This window comes from Nanorana parkeri, unplaced genomic scaffold (genome assembly GCF_000935625.1).
Source record: "Nanorana parkeri isolate BGI_ZX_2015 unplaced genomic scaffold, ASM93562v1 scaffold1, whole genome shotgun sequence".
Taxonomy (NCBI): domain Eukaryota; kingdom Metazoa; phylum Chordata; class Amphibia; order Anura; family Dicroglossidae; genus Nanorana; species Nanorana parkeri.
In genome coordinates, this window is record NW_017306269.1 from 7670140 (window position 1) to 7687635 (window position 17496).

At 42.8% G+C, this 17496-nt stretch overlaps 1 protein-coding gene across 1 annotated transcript in view; it reads right to left on the bottom strand.

The window, feature by feature from the left end:
- Nucleotides 1-17496, bottom strand: part of THADA (THADA, armadillo repeat containing) — a 454862-nt gene that overhangs the window by 114634 nt on the left and 322732 nt on the right. Inside the window, exons 29-30 of the mRNA XM_018556404.1 lie at nt 13558-13651; nt 11328-11340 (exon numbers count right to left, since the gene is read on the bottom strand). Of these exons, the coding sequence (XP_018411906.1) occupies nt 11328-11340; nt 13558-13651 (107 nt within the window). The remainder of the gene's footprint in view (nt 1-11327; nt 11341-13557; nt 13652-17496) is intronic.

Genomic DNA, 17496 nt, shown 5'->3' on the forward strand with positions numbered 1-17496 from the left:
GAGATTACATTGTGTCCACTTTAAGAAGAAAATGATTGCACAATATGGTTGGATGACTGTACCACAAAAGCTACAGTTATTTCTGGATTTATGGTTCTATCTCTTTCATTTCAAAACTTTCTGAATAATGAGCTTTCAGATAATGATTCCCATACCTACACATTATAAAATACAACATGTCCTCAGACTGATATAAATAGCTATTTCTATGTCCTATCCAAATACACAAAGCAAACAAGCTCCATGTTAATAGTTCCTGGTTGTAGTTTGTATTTTCTTAAGAAATGACACACACAGAGAGAGCCTGTGTAATTGGCCATGCTGCAAGCACTAAACATTCATTCCTCTGTCTTGTTTTGTTTTGAATAAATGAGTTTGTTTTTTTTCAAGGAAACAGAATCCTCAGGAATTTATTGGTGTCCTGTTGTCTTTATCCAAACACTATAAAACCATAAAAGTGTCCAGTACTTCAGACACCAGCCTTTGCCACATGCTGTATATCAACCGCACATTCATCAGGCAGGGCAGACAAGATGGAGGAGAGCAAAGTAATGCAATGCTCAGGCCTGTGTTGTATATACAGATAGTGAATTACCATTCATGATAGAGGAGGGGCGAGTTGCATGGGTTTAATGTTTGGATACATGAGCAACAAATGTGATTAAAGTGTATGTCAAGGAAAAAAAAACTACACATGTACATCACTGCAATACATACACATTTCCCATTTGAAGACCCTGAAAGTATAGAAATATACTTGTTGATCTGCCAGAAAAGCACTCAGCTCTTCATTTCCAATTGTGGGCTGACAACACACAGCATTTTTGTGGAGTGGTGACAGCCCTACCCTTTGTCTTTTGCGAAACTACTCAACCACTCCCCACTGTCTTCTTATCCACCACATAGGGACTAATTGATTTGCATTCCAAAGGAGGGTTAAAAGTCTCTTTGAGATAACACAGACAGGGAACACAGACACAGGACAGATCTGAATTTTAACAAGATCAACAGGCATCTTGTTGCAAGAAATGCTTTAAATGGCATATTTAGAAGACCAAAAGGGAGCAAAAATGAGAAGCTCATTATTAACGTTTATATACACTTTAAACACATTGCAAACAAAATCCTTAGCAGTAAAACCCGCACCAGGCCACACGTCTCTGCTCAACAGGCATTAATAGGTACATTCAGCTGAACGTGCATATTTATGGGACAAGCAACCAAGACATGAAACATGTAGATCTACAGCCAGATTCACAGGGACCCTACATGACCTAACATTTGCAAGCTGCGAAACCATTTTGAGCACAACATGCATTACCTGGGTCATGCAATGGTACAGAAAGGGGTGCCCTCTGTATATAAACCATCCACAACAGCAAGCAAAGTTTGGAAACATCAAACAGGTGCCAGAAGGAATATAACAAACGTATGTTTGCTCTTGATAGACTAGATGAACTGTTTTCATTGCCCCACTTCTGATATAAATCCTGTATAATAATAATAATGACCAAAGAGGACAAAAATAACAAAGAGAACTTTGCAGAGGTCCTAACCGTTCCTCATCCAAAACAAATGCAATTTACCAGTAAAAATGAACAATGTACAGTAAATAAAGCACAAACAGGATAAAAAGATGTGAGCTTGAATGTTCTATCCCAAGCAAACAGCAAAAAAAATATTTGCCAACATTTGCCCAGAAGGGATGTTGAAAGTCCTGGCCATGCTAGAAGTGGTGCATGCTTGTGGTTTGTGAGAAGATGACTGGTTCTCTTTAAAGTTGCATAACACACATAGGTAGTACTTGAGGAATTCTTTCAACACACGTGGGAAGTATGGACTGTGCTGGTAAGGAATGTTCTCTTAGAAGTTTCTCACGGACAGTAAAATTGTGATATAGTTGCCTGCACTCAGTTCCAGTCATCAAGTCAAAGATGAGCTCTCGGGATTTAGAATTAGCTAGCCTTAATCCCGTACTGTAAATAAAACATTTGTATCAAAATAAACATTGGTGATTTCAGACATTATCAGCTCAAGACAGTTTAGATTCCTTTAAAATACTTTTCTGGAGAGGCTTATCTAAGGCTCCATTTACACAGGAGGGGTTGTCCGCGCCTGCACCGCTCTAAACATAAAAAACGATGCATGTTAATGTGCATTGTTCAGACTATTGCAGGGATCTCGCGGTACAAAACTGCGCGTCCCGTAAATTCCCTTAAAGTCCAAGCGAGATTTCAGGGGCAGATTCCGCACGTTCATGGCTATTGTAATAGCTGCAAACGTGCATATGTAAAGATTGTGCGTTTTCATGCCATGTGGTCTTCCACACGGAAAACGCAAACGCTATATGTGAATGGAGTCTTAATACCTTTGGTCCCTGTGAAACAAACCTCTATGACATCATGTCATCATTAAAATCGAACTTGTGCTCAAACTTTTTTGGCTGTTGTTTTGGACAAGTGGATCAAGGCCAAAACCTCTGTCACTTTCTTTTATTGTGGTGTGTCCCCCTCTTGGAAAGGATTTCCCTTACTTCTTGTTCCAGCGATGGTCCTCCTCAAAGCAGGAAGTGAGAGTATATCTCTCTATACAGCAATACAAACTTTTTTTTTTTGTAGAGGGGAAAGGTCCGAATTCTGTCATTATTATTATTATAATACAGGATTTATATAGCACCAACAGTTTGTGCAGCACTTTACAGTATAAGGAAGACATTACAATCACAATACAAATCAAGACGGTAAGGAGGGCTTACAATCTAAAAGGGAGGGGGAAGTGATACATGCGGAGGGAGCTGTGTGGGGATGAATTGTTTGAGAATGTGATGGTTGAGCGGTTAGGTTGAGGTGGGATAGGCTTCCCTGAAGAGATGAGTCTTTACGGATCGCCTAAAGGCAGTCAGAGTGGGCGATAGACGGACAGGTTGGGGTAAAAAGTGCCAGAGGATGGGAGGGACTCGAGAGAAGTCCTGGAGGCAAGCATGGGAGGAGTCGACAAGGGAGCTGGAAAGCAGGCGGTCTTGGGATGAGCGGAGCCGACGGTTAAGGTGATACTTTGAGACCAGGTTTGAGATATAGCCGGGGGCGGAGTTGTGGATGGCTTTGTCATGTACCCAATGCTACATTTGAACAGGAAAGCAAATATGCTAAGAACATTCGCCTTCGCCCTTATTTGCACAGAACGAATGTAGATGTCATTTCACAGGATGAATGGATCTTGGAATAGTTTATAAATACACCCCTTTGTATGACTGCAATATACTTGGCATGTTTGCATGGGAGAATGTATTTCTTGCTTTAAGACCTCCCGTTCCATTGTTAATATTCTGTTCTCCTTGCCTCTGATTTTGTAGATGCTTACAATGCTATCCAGGCACCTTAAGCCAGGTACACACGGAACAAATTACAGCCCATTCAGCAGCAATCGCCCGAAATTTGCTCCATTGGTGACCTTTTCCTTCAGCGGAAGTCAATCATTAGATCGACTTCTGCCAAAGGAACATGTTCGGCCAAACATAGCTTGCAGCCAATCAGCTGTCAGAATACAAAAGATGCAGCGGAGGATTCCTCTATCGTCGCTGTTTAGTGTGGATGGAGGAATCTGTTATATTTTCTTCATTCAGCCCACAGGTTGAACAAAGAAAATATATACATGTATATACTAGGGAATGCCAGAGGGGTACTATAGCTCCAATAGTGCAGGATTTTAGGGAGTGAGGTCAGCTTCGTATATTTAGATTCCTAAGACTAAGCTCATCAGAGTGAAACACAACACAGGGAGAAGCTTGTATGGGCTATGTTGTCAACAGAATCATAATACTTACTAAAAGTCTTTACTTTTTTTTTTTACATGTTTTACTGAAATAGTTAAGAACCATTCCTGCAGTGTGGTCCCAGATGATCAGCAGTGGTATAGATGATCCCTCCCCCTGCCTGGCCTCCAGGCACTGACATCATATGCCCTGTAACCTTCCTTGGTCTGTCTGGGAATCTATGCAGCATAGGCTGTAAGCCAATATGTCTTCCCCTGCTCACTATTTTTTTGGTGTTGCCCTATGTAAGTCTGGTGAATTCTCATTCATAATCAGTGGCTGCTACCTCCGTCTCCCCCCTACATCCCTCCCTTCACCACAGAAAGTCATGCGAGTCATTGGTGCCACATGTTGAATATAAATCAGGCCCCTTCTCTTACCAGCATTGTTTCTATGTCAGCTACATTTCTGTCAATACCAATGAAGTCACTGGCTTTGATATAAATTTCTTGATTGCTGTCATATGTAACAATGAAGAAAAAAACTTGAAAACAAGCTACCACATCCAGTCTTTGTTGACCTGTCACAGCCTAAAGACTTCATCTTTTATTGTGCAAAAGAGGCATTGCAGCAGGTTGCTTTGTTCAGTAATTAGACCGGCAGCACCATGATTTATGGCAGAGATTTGGCCAAACATGGAATATCTGTGCTCAACATTACTGAACAATTATCCACGCATAACAAGGTTATTTGTTATAAGAGTGGGCGACGCTGGCTTTCATCAGTAGCCTCACCTGGTCAGTCACCGCTACGAGTGAGCAGGTATAGCTGAAACTGTGCCCAGGGCTGGTTTCGACTGTAATGGTATTTCCCAAACCTGGATGGAAAATCTAACATTTTAGGCCTGGTTCACACCTGGGCGTTTTACAGTGCTTCCTACGCGCTGTAAAACGCTCAACATGTGAAAACCAATAATTGCCTATGGGCATGGTTCCCCCCTGAGCGTTTTACAGCACGTAGGAACGCACTGAAAAAACGCCCTACGCCCAAAGAAGTACAGGAGCTTCTTTGGGGTGTATCTGCTGCGCCGATGCATTAGGATACAGCCGGATAGCCCTCGTAAACGCGTGTGTGTCGCACTTTTCTTTTACCGCAAATCGCGGTAAAACGTGCGGCACGAAACGCACAGAAAACGTGCATATTCCGTACGCCCAGGTGTGAACTCAGCCTTACAGCTGCCACTGAACAGGAATAGAGGTGACATCTTACAATGGGGACACCAGTTCTGATGACAACAGTCAATGAGGGGATTTCCTCTAACTTTGCAGTGATTTCTCTCATTTCTTGCTGTGCTTCCAAGACAGGAACTGAAAGGAAATTCCCCCAATGTGATAAGGACAGCAGAAGAAAAAAACTGGCAGAGTTTTCACCATTCCCTACTCTACCAAAAACTAACAGGGTTATTCACAAAAGGGTGAAGAGTTTGGAGAAGGCAGGAGAAGTGAATAGTCTAGGACAATCTATAGTTATTAGATAAGGTACTTGAATGCATTTTTAAGACTGAACTCCTGAGTTCAGTGGCACTTTAATTTTAAGGTCGACTTGAAGAAAGGCATAAGAAGAAGTGAACACTTGCTAACGACACTGATCACAGCAGCGCCTAAGGATCTTGCCACAGGACCCAGCATATATAATGATCATACTCATAGAACATCTTCTCACAGTGAGGCTGCTCCTTAACAGTCGGGGAGACTACCACATCATCTGTACAAAAAAACCAAGAGAGCGCCTTCTCCTGTCCATTATCATTTATTGTAAATAAATACGAAACAATAAAAATCTACTCACAAAGGTGAGCTGCAGGCTGCGTCTGAACAAAGGAGTCACAGAATGACTCGATCTGCAAGGCTGTTGGAGGGCGAGATAAGACCAGCAAAGACACGCTGGTTGCTCTGTCATCCAAGCCTCCACATCTAAGCCAGTGGAGGCTTGGATGACAGATCAACTATTTATTATTATTATACAGGATTTATATGCAGCGCTTTACAAGTCTATAATATTGCCACTCTACACATCACTGGTTCGGCCTCACCTGGAGTATGCGGTGCAGTTTTGGGCACCGGTACACAGAGGGGATGTCCTTGAACTGGAGAAAGTCCAGCGAAGGGCGACCAAACTCATCAAAGGGATGGAGGACCAGAGCTATGAGACACGGTTACTAAATTTAAATATGTTCACGCTGGAACTAAGGAGATTAAGGGGGGACATGATTTTCACATACAAAATGTTCCATAGTCATAGCAACATTAGCAATAAACTCTTCACGATAAATTCCGTAACAAAGACTAGAGGACACCACCTAAAACTGGTAGAAAAAAAATTCAAACACAAGGGGCGTAGGGGATTCTTCTCAGTTCACGCGGTTAGGGTCTGGAACTCACTGCCGCAAGCAGTGATTTCAGCTAATAGTCTGGAATCATTCAAGAGGCTTTTGGACGATTTCCTGAGAAACGGTAATATACAGGGGTACAAGTACTCCTAAAAATGAGATGACGCGAGGATCTTTACACCCACACACACACACAATGGGTTGGACTTGATGGACATATGTCTTTATTCAACCTCAAATACTATGTAACTATGTAACAATATAAGGAAGACATTACAGTAAGGAGGGCCCTGCCCGTGAGAGCTCACAATCTAAAAACGAATATGTCTTTGCTGGTCTCACCCTCCAACAGCCTTGCAGATAGAGTCATTCTGTGACTCCTTTGTTCAGACACTGCCTGCACCTTACCTTTGTGAGTTGGTTTTTATTGTTTCGTATTCATTTACAATAATTGATAATGTACAGGAGAAGGTGCTCAATTGGTTTTTATTTACAGAAGAAGAAGTGAGGTCAAATCTTCTCAAAGGAGACACAGACAGCAATAAATGAATTCTTCTAGTGAAGTGAGGAAGGTTTAGAACCCCTGTCAAGTATTTTTGTATTGCCATTTATGCCCCCACTGAGGAAGTTTCCCTTACTTCCTGTCTAGGTGCTCATGCACAAAGGTTCATACAAAGGAACAGACCTCATGTTATTTGGATTTGTGATTGGTGAATTAGGAATAACAACCCATGTGATATGGCAGTAACAATACTTCTACTTTCTGACACATGCCCTATGATGTTACTTGAGTGATAGAGGTCTCTTTTTTTTGCATGGATATACTATAGTTGCTCTAGTTTCATTCCACAAAAAAGGTACATTTGAATCACTTTATCTATGGTAAAAAGCTAGGATATTAGCCCATGAGCTCCTTCTGGAACAGCTGGCCTCTGCATAAATGAATGATTTGCAATTACTGTCTATCAACCTTTAAAATCCAACTGAAGTCTCACACTTTTTTCTCTTTATAATCTTGTATTCCTACAAGTTGTAACTCATAACTAATTATTGCTTAGAAATCCCTTAAATAACTTTTTATTAGTGGTAATGTGCTTCCTGGTCTTCCACTGCAGTGCTCTATGCTGATATAGCTGAGTAATAGCCACACCCCTCATTACCAGTCTTCTCAAACAGATTTTTACTGCAGAGGAAGGAAGAGGGATGTGTCTGACCAGAAAAGGGGTATGTCTGGCTGGATCTGCGGTGCCGGATCGGATTGTGCAGACATATTTAGACACAATGCAGTTACAGGAGTTAAGACTATGAATTGAAGGCTGTTATATCCATCTGGCTCAATCTCTATTTCTGTATCTTCAACTCGGCTTTAAATGAGGAACATAACCCTCATTTTTTCGATTTGTAATTGAAGTGACATCACCTAAAATAGCTTCTATTTTAAGAATGCCAATACTGTACTTCTGCAAATACAAAGCAAGATTCCAATGCAAACACACACACACGCACACACACACACGACAAAAACAGCACAAGAAATGGAAAGGGAATTATCCTGAAATAGAAGTAACAAGAATTTTAGCCAAGAAAGACTCAAAATGATCTATATAGGAAAATATCAAGTTCTGCAGCTTACACATGCTAATAAAGCATTCATGACACAGGAACGCCAAGGAACAGGAGCAAAACAGAAAACCGCACAAGGGGAAAATCAAATAAACACAATACATAAATATATGTGACAGGACTGTGGGAAGGACAAACAAATTTATATGGGAGTCTGAGAGTTGCAGCTTGAAAAAAAAAAAGTGTACCGAATATGGAACATAAAGGTGAGTTCCAGTCATTTACAGGATATTTTCAACTTTTTTTGTCCAGAGGTCAAATTTTCTTACAACTAGCCCATCATGCACAGGCCAATGTAGTTCGCAATTAACGCTCGTCAGCACCACCTGGCTGACTTTCATCGATTGAAAGGACAGATTTTCGTTTCAGCATGCCTGCTAGAAAGACAAAAATCTGCCAGTTGTACAGTAATGGAGGTTGTACACTCCAACTCGCAGACAAAAAATCTCCAGAAAATTGTAAAGTGTATGGGCACCTTTAGGGCTCATTCACACCCATATCTTTAGCTGTGATTAGGGATTGCTGCGTCAGGAATCCCTAATCTGCCGTTTACAAGTGGCAGCTATCATCTGTTCAAGTTAATGATTGGGTGTCAGCTAGGGATGCACAGATACTTTCTGAGTACCAGTACAGATACTTGGCATTTTCATGAGAACTACCAGGGTTGCAGCGGTTGCAGCTGGGACCTGGCTCTGGTGCTCCACCACTGTCCTGAAATCATTAGTCTGTATTGTTCTAGAAAAACTGTCACATGACAATAAACAAAAATGTATCAGTACTCATACTTGTAAGTACTCGGCAAGTACCAGTAGTCGTACTCTCAAAACTGGTATCTGTGCATCCCTTTATTTATATTTATAAAAACAAAATCGTACATTAAAACAGAGATGTACAAATCCCGGGAGCTCCGTGTGCTCCTTACAAATGACAGCTGCCTCCTAATTTTTGAATTTTTCTCTAGTGTAGTTTTGGAGCTCAAAAGTATCGGTACATGTACTCGTACTTGTACCGAGTACTGTACTTGGTATCTGTGCAACCCTAGACTGTCAGCCGCTGCATTTGAATGCTGCAACATCGCATGTGATACGCTTACATGCGGTCAGGAATCAATCACTCTCCCTGGGCACATCAATTGTGTGTCCAGGGAGAGTAAATTGATTCCCAACCGCAAGTAATCTTATCACATATGAATACATGCAGTGTTCCCACGTTCAAATGCAGCGGCTGTCACCCGATCATTAACTTGAATGAATGGCAGCTGATGCTTGTAATTGGCAGATTAGGGATTCCTGCTGCAGGAAAACACAAGTTCTTGATGCAGGAATCCCTATATGCACCTAAAGATATAGGTGTGAATGTTGGCCTAAGGTAGAACTTAAGTCAGGTATAAACTGAATCTAAGGCCATAGCCGGGAGCTCGCGCGCTACTGCTTGCCGGAAAACATGTTAGCGCGCATGCGCGCACAACAGAATGTGGCGCACAGGAAGTGACACAGTGGCACACAGAAAGTGACTCAAGGCCCTCTAATAGATTTTCCTATTTAAACCAGCTGGCCCAATGGGTCAGTGCTGAAGGATCTTTCAGCTTGTGTTCCTGCTGATCTGTTGCAGGTTACCTCGACCCGGATTTCTGCTGACTTCGACTGATTGCTGCCTGCCCCTGACTTCTGCTTGTTATCTGGACTTTGTCTCTGCCTGCTCATTCTGTACCGTGCTGACCATCTGGCTTGTTTAACCTTGCTCCAGTTTCTGCTGCAAACCTCGCTGACCACAGCTGTGCACCAGCCCTGCTCATCCTTCAGGGATCCAGTTGCCGGACTTCTACCAGGCACCGTGTCTGAACACTTTGGCACCCATGCTTCCATCTGTCTACTCGCTCCCTGTTTCCACATCCAGGGGTGAGACAAGACCCACAAGCAAGGCCTCCTCAGCGAATTAGTCCTCCACCAATTACATAATACTGAAGCACCATTTTCAACCAGTTATGTATTCTTAAAAAGAAAAATAAATAAATAATTCTGTTTCTACATGAAACTAGCATACGCATCTTAGAGGTATATTTATCAATGATTTCGCCCGATATTTAGACAAAATATAGTTCCCTGTGACATTATTGCCTATATATGAACTAAGTCTAAATATGGGCAATGACATGAAAGGGAATTCTAAAGGTGCCCATACACCTTACGATTTTCGTATGCAATCGACTTTTCGGCCGATAATCGTATGTGTGCATTGCAGTGTCCGACCGACAGTACTGTACTGTACAAGCGTACGACTTTTGAGGGTCAAGCATGTTTGAAAACTTTGGTCGATCGTACGATTTTCGCAAGGTTGCTGGCGCTTCCATCCGTCAAAAGTCATACGATCTGCACTGCGCTTGTGCTAACGAAAATACGGCAAATCAATTACCGCATTTCGTCCAGGTGCTTTTCGTTAATTACGGCTAAATTAATCTTGCGATCATCGGGGCAGGATGGGGCTGCCGTACGAAAATCGTACAACTATTCGATCGGACGAAAAGTTTCGTCTGATAATCGTAAGGTGTATGGGCACCTTAACCTAAGCGTTCTCTGGGCATATTAAACTGTGCCAAGTACAGGAAATTTGTCAGTGTTTTGTTGTCAGGCCTATCATATCCAGGCTTCAGCTACTGCAATGAGCAGATTACTCCCTCCACCTAAGCCCTGGTTCACACCTGTGCACCAGGAGAACGTGTGCAAAATTCCCGCAGCACAAGGACGTGTATCTTTTTTGCAAACATTCTATGGTGCCATTATTTCTTAATGGCACCCCATACATGCCTGCCAAAGTATGTGTTGCAATATGTCAAAATGCATGGTACAAAAGTAGCATGAATACTAGGTGTTGTCTGACTGGACAAGAAGCAATGATGTCACAGCATAGTCACTTGTCCAATCAGAGAACGCCTAGTACTCACTGATTAAAATACTAGGCATTCACTGAATGGTTGCTGTGGAGAGCGAGCAACCAGGGCAGGCCTTAGGCCTTTAGGCGCCCTGTGCGAGAAAGCTTTACAGCGCCCCTCAGTGACCACACCCTTTAGTGGCCACACCCCCAATGCTGATGCTACTACAGTGCTTTACAGCGTTCTTCTGGGTCCTGTATGTCCGCTGTGCTGAATGACTTCCCTTCTGTTTTAAAAACACAGAGGGTCGCACACTCGGCACAGCAGTCATTTTGGGAACGCCTCGTACTTTTATCAATGAATATTAGGCGGACTCTCAGTGTTTTATAGGATCTATGTGGTCCTTCCATGTATAAACTATCCATATTTACTTTATGCCTAGCTGGATCAATGAAAGTATATATACATATTTATACCTGGAGTTCAGCTTAAAACAATCTCTAAAAAAATATCATCAGCATTAAGATTGACCATCAAGCCCTAAAGACCTGCAGAGAGACAGAAATATTCTCTGCAAGCCATTACTTAGTTTGGTTACCCACCAAGATGTACTGTAAGTAATCCTATTTTATTTAATATTCACTTGTAATCTACATACAGACACGTTAAGTACTGCACCATGGGAATCTTGGTACCCCTTTTGTTCCTCTCTGTCTTTCTGTAGAAACTCTTTCGTAATTAAACAGTCAGATGGCTATTATCAAATATATTCATTAAGGCCGCCTATGTATTTTCTGAGCATAGGTTTCCGTTGAACAAGTTCTTTTTCTACACAGTTTATAGTTTTAAAAGTGTCACACGCTGCAGAAACATCCTGGTGTACTCCAGGCTTCCCTATCTCACCTACAGATCAGATCTGCTGCATAAGAATTTGCGCACTGTTGTTCAGACATGGGCGTCATAGAGCATAACACGTAACCACACTGAGGACACCACAAGTCTCACCCTGCTGCAGTGCGTCCAATGCTTAACTTGTGACAACACTGGAAACCAAGGTGAGGTTGCTGTACATCACTGTGCATCCAGACAACCCTAATACAACATTTGCACGAGTACTTAACAAAAACAGATGCCATTGATGCCACCTATAAGATGTATGATGCTTCCATTCACCATAACATTGAAATAATTGTAATGGTTTGGATTCAATTCCCCCCAAAATTGTGATGGAACAGGTGTAAGGTAGTCAAGCATAGTAGATGCAGGACATGGAACAGAAAATAAGTGATATTGCAATGACCCTGGCTGCCCCCAATTTTCATTTACAACATGGTGATAAAAGAAAGGATCCAGTGTGCTTAGTGCAACGCTATAGTGTGATATAGTATGTTGGTTATATGAAGCACTGAGATCTTGAGAAATTAAGTTTTACTTGCTTACAGGACCATTACATCAGAATAAAAGCATTTACAGCATAGAGAACTTCCTGTGTATATAGCATAGATAAGTATGCATACAGAAAACTAACATAGACTAGCAGGAGGGATTTCCTCTCACTTTCTCTTGTGGCAACTGGACAGGAAGTAAAGGGAAATCTCCCCAATGGGACACAGGTGGCAAAAATAAATTTGGCTAGAGTAAGGGGTTATTACGCTCCCTTACTCTATCCAAAACAATAACAAAAAAAGTTTTGGCTTCAGTTCTACTTTAAGATCTGTGTGAAACATTCCCGAACTGGATCTCATGTGGTACCGTGATAGACTTATTGCACAGGTGGCAACCTATCTGTGAAATTTCCTTGCTACTAAATATTCCACAGTTACCTGTTAGTGGTATTATAACAAAGTGGAAGCAACTGGAAACAACAGCAACTCAGCCACGAAGTGGTAGGCCACGTAAAATAACAGAGCGCGGTCAGCGCATGCTGTAGCGCACAGTGTGCAGAAGTTGCCAACTGTCTGCAGAGTCTATAACTACAGAACTTCAAACTTCGTGTGGCCTTCAGATTGGCACAACAACAGTGCGTAGAGAGCTTCATGTAATGGGTTTCCATGGCCGAGCAGCTGCATCCAAGCCTCACATCCCCAAGTGCAATGCAAAGCGTGGGATGCAGTGGTGTAAAGCGCGCCGCCATTGGACTCTAGAGAAGTGGAGACCTGTTCTCTGGAGTGACGAATCACGCTTCTCTGTCTTGCAATCCGATGGACGTGTCCGGGTTTGGCGGTGCCAGGAGAACGGTACTTGCCTGACTGCACTATGCCAAGTGTAAAGTTTGGTGGAGGGGGGATTATGGTGTGGGGCTGTTTTTCAGGGGCTTGGCCCCTTAGTTCCAGTGAAGGGAACCCTTAAGGCATCAGCATACCAAGGCATGTTGGACAATTTCATGCTCCCAACTTTGTGGAATCAGTTTGGGGGTGGCCCCTTCCTGTTCCAACATGACTGCGCACCTGTGCACAAAGCAAGGTCCATAAAGACATGGATGAGTGAGTTTGGGGTGGAGGAACTTGATTGGCCTGCACAGAGTTCTGACCTCAACCCAATAGATCACCTTCGGGATGTATTGGAGCAGAGACTGCGAGCCAGGCCTTCTCATCCAACATCAGTACCTGACCTCACAAATGCGCTTCTGGAAGAATGGTCAGACATTCCCATAGACACGCTCCTAAACCTTGTGGACGCCTTCCCAGAAGAGTTGAAGCTGTTTTAGCTGCAAAGGGTGGGCCAACTCAATATTGAACCCTACGGACTAAGACTGGGATGCCATTAAAGTTCATGTGCATGTGAAGACCGGCGTCCCAATACTTTTGGCAATATAATACACACACACACACACAAGATGCACTTCAGTGGCCCCTGAGGTTTTGACTCCTTATGCCTGTGCCTTTCCATCCACTCATTTTGCTAGCCTTGACCTACAGTCTGCACTTGCGTACCTTGATTCCCGGCTTTTCCGAGATAATTGCTGATGGTAGTCAGGATGTCGATAAAAGCCGCTCTGGTTACCAAACACGGATTTTGCCTGGAACATCAAAAGAGAGGAAAGTTAAACACTACGAGCCATTTATTTAAACACAGGGATGCTGTATGTTTTATATAACGATGACAGAAATTGTATGTTTTATATAATGGCGGCAGAACCTAATCTGTAACTGAATCAGATTGCCATCCCCTGTGGCCATGAGATAAATATTCTGGAACACGCAATGATTGGTCCTCTGTTCCCCAGCAAATGTGCTTCTCCAGTGTAATTCAATCTAGACCGTGCGCATATGATTTTGATCAGCACACAAGCTGCAAAGCTAAACCAGCAATTGAAAATCACATTATATTGATAATGAGAAGTGCTCAGGGCTTCTATGTTGTCGTCAAAAAGACTGAAATACACAATTTAAAGATCTAGGAGTTCATTTAGAAGTTTTTTTTTTCCACAAAAAGGAGTATGTCCAGGCGACTTGGGGCAGGATCCTTTATGCTGGGGATGCACCGATACCGGTTTTTGGGTATTAAGTACGAGTACCCATATTTTTTTTTTGCATTCTGCCCCTTTTGCTAGAACACCGGCTTCACAGTCAATCAGGAAGCCGGGCGATGGGTCATGATTTGCAGCCCAACTCCCTGTTCTAGCGAAAGAACACCGGCTTCAGAGGCTGCCTGCATCGGGCGGCGAGTCATGAGGTGCTGTCTGGCTTACTGATTGGTCAGGAAGCCAGGCTGCCTAGCAACAATTGAAGCCGGCTTCCTAGCCAATCATGACCTGCCTCCCGGCTTCCTGATTGGCTAGGAAACCGGCTTCACTTATTCCTAGGCAGCCAGGCTTCCTGACCAATCATGAAGCTGGGAGGTGGGTCATTACGTACCACCTGGCTTCCTGATTGGTTAGGAAGCCAGGCTGCTTAGCAACAAGTGAAGCCGGCTTCCTAGCCAATCATCACCTGCCTCCCGTCTTCCTGATTGGCTAGGAAACCGGCTTCACTTATTCCTAGGCAGCCAGGCTTCCTGACCAATCAGGAAGCCGGGAGGTGGGTCATAACCCACTGCCCGACTTTCTGATTGCAAAGGAAGCCGGCTCCATGCTCCCTTGGCACTGCTGGTCAGAGGGAGATCTCAGATAAGGGCAGAGGGAAGTTCTGGTATCGGAGATAAGTATCGGAGCATTTAGGCGAGTACTTGCCTAAATACTCGGTATCAGCGCCAATACAGATACTAGTATCTGTGCATCCCTAATTTATTCATTACATAAATAAAAGGTAGAGTCCACTCCATATGTTTTTTTCTATAGTTACGATGGATGCAGACAGGTTGAATAATCTAGTGCAGGGCTAGGCAACCTTGGCACTCCAGCTGTGCTGAAACTACAACCTCTGGGAGTCATGCCTGTGGCTGTCAGAGTGTTCAAATGCCACAGCAGTGCCAAGGATGCCTACCTTTGATATGGAGCTTTATCTCTTATGCTGTTTCTGTTTAGCAAACAAGTGTTTATGTCCTAAGCTTCTCGCTCCATCTAGTGGCCATAAAGCAGTATTACATCGCAATACATTCGACCTGAAAAGTAAATATATCCACAATGTGCATTTTTGCCATTATTCTCATAAAATGGACATTCACAGATATTCACAAGATGAAGTGCCCTGCAAATTGTTTATAAGTAGACCCCTTATGCATCAGACTGCCTCTCAAATATGACAGTCCTAGCTCCCGAATGTGCATATACATAATTAATTACAGAACCCCATAGGTCATAAGAATGTAGAGAACTTGAAGGCTCTGATATTTGACACAGTTATACTGTACATACTCAGGAGCCAATGTGCATTATTTGTATCTGGTCAGGGAGTGAATAGGGCATCAGCTAATACCTCTGGACTCCAATGCTCAACTCTAGGGGTCAAAAGGTGGCTAAAAATCTGATCGGTAGTTTTGGGTTAAAGTGACCCCTAAACTGAATGTCTAATATTCTGCACCAAAAGGAAAACTATCATTTTACAATAAAGTTTAGTTTAGGAGCACAATTTATCCTGTAAAGTATCTTTTAGCAGACACACTCACATTAAATCTAAACTCTGAGCACAAAACCTTTAATTTTCAATATTTTCCTTCATACTCACAAAGGATATGAATCCACATTGGGTGCATGCTCACTCACTGCTCAATCACTGGGTTTGCAAATGCCTTTGCAAACCCAGTGATTAGCTTGTAAAATTAGTGGTGACATCATCACTATGTTGTGCAGATTAGAGAGATGTGGGAGGGACCTAGCAGGCGGAGACAAGACCAGCCTCCCTGCACAAGGACAGAGCGCAGAAGTTTCTGGTCTTTATTACAGGAAGCTCTTGCACACAGGCAAAGTTTTAATGGTGTACTGCACAGATCTGAAAGAAATACACAACGCTCACTAAGATTTGAATACCAACACACATGCCTCTTGTATTTAGACAATATTTGCTTATCCTGGAGTTCAGCTTTAAGGGAAAGTGCCTGGTGTTTATTTGCAGTTCTGAGTGAAAAGGCCAGAAGAGGGGAAGGGGGTGTTTATTTGCAGTTCTGAGTGAAAAGGCCAGAAGAGGGGAAGGGAGAGGAGACTGAACCAGACACAGGCTTTGGACAGTTACAGCACCAGAAAGGTGATCCAACAGCAATAATGTGCGGTGCCAATGAATACAAATGAAACAAGACGTATATATTTCCTTGCCTGGGACATAACATATTGCAAATGTGAGGCAGAGGCTGAGAGGTCTTAAAAAAACACAACCCAGTTACAGGTCTCTACAGTGGTCCACAGAGCTTCTGTGTGATATGCACATACAGGTCAGTCCAGTACTCCTTGCTCTGCAGGCAGGGATGAAGTGATACTGTCTCATCTAAGTGTTTGTATGTGGAATCCAGATGACATACTGTCACCTAGGGCTATACTAAAGAGATTGATCTGTCCATGGTAATGCCCAAAGGAGAGCAGAGGCCCTCAATGGCATGACACTAATTACACTATATAATTTATTCAGTGGGATATGTGTTTGTTACACAATTGTATCAGGTTGTACCAACCCTGACACACAGGCTTCTGATGAAGACTATAAGTAATCAATTTAACACACAATACACAGCCATGTTCCACTTTTGGGACTATCAATAAACCCGGCCTGAGAAATGCCATGCAGCCATTGTTGGGGTGCATGTAGAGTGACTCCAAAAAAAAAAGGGGTGCAAGAGATTGTCAGTCCTGAGATGAAACAAAGAGTGAATAAAAGATACAAACAAGTATCATAATAATAAAAATGTAGCAATTTATTATGAAACACAGTAAGGCCCCTTTCACACAAGCAATCAGGTTGTCAGGTTTCCAATCTTTTGTTTGCAGATGAAAAAAATCGCCAACAATGCATCTCTATGGCACAGTTCACACTGGCGGTCCGGTTGAGTCCGCATGTCAGTTTTCCAGACCGACCCAATCGGATGCCCAATGCAAGTCTATGGGCAGCCGTGTGTAAATGGTCTGTTTACACCTGGTTACCAGCTGGGTCTAAAAAAACAGACGTAACAGTATTCCATTTCAAATGACAGGATCATGCCGGATTGGGGGTAATCTGATGTAAATGGACTGTCCATTTACATCATATTCCATATAGACACACATGGTGTCTGGCAGTTTCAGTTTTTTCTTCCATCTCAAGATAGAGAAAAAAAACTGTGCGGAGTGACATCTTATCTGTACTGCTGTGACCAGGAGAGGATCTGTGCACAAATCCTCTTGATCAATCCATGTGAAAGGGGCCTTTGGCAGTGTGGATGAAAACTGAAGACCATCAGTTTACATCAGGTAACATCAGTGCCAGTTGAGGTCCGGAATTTGAGACGGATCAGCTCTCC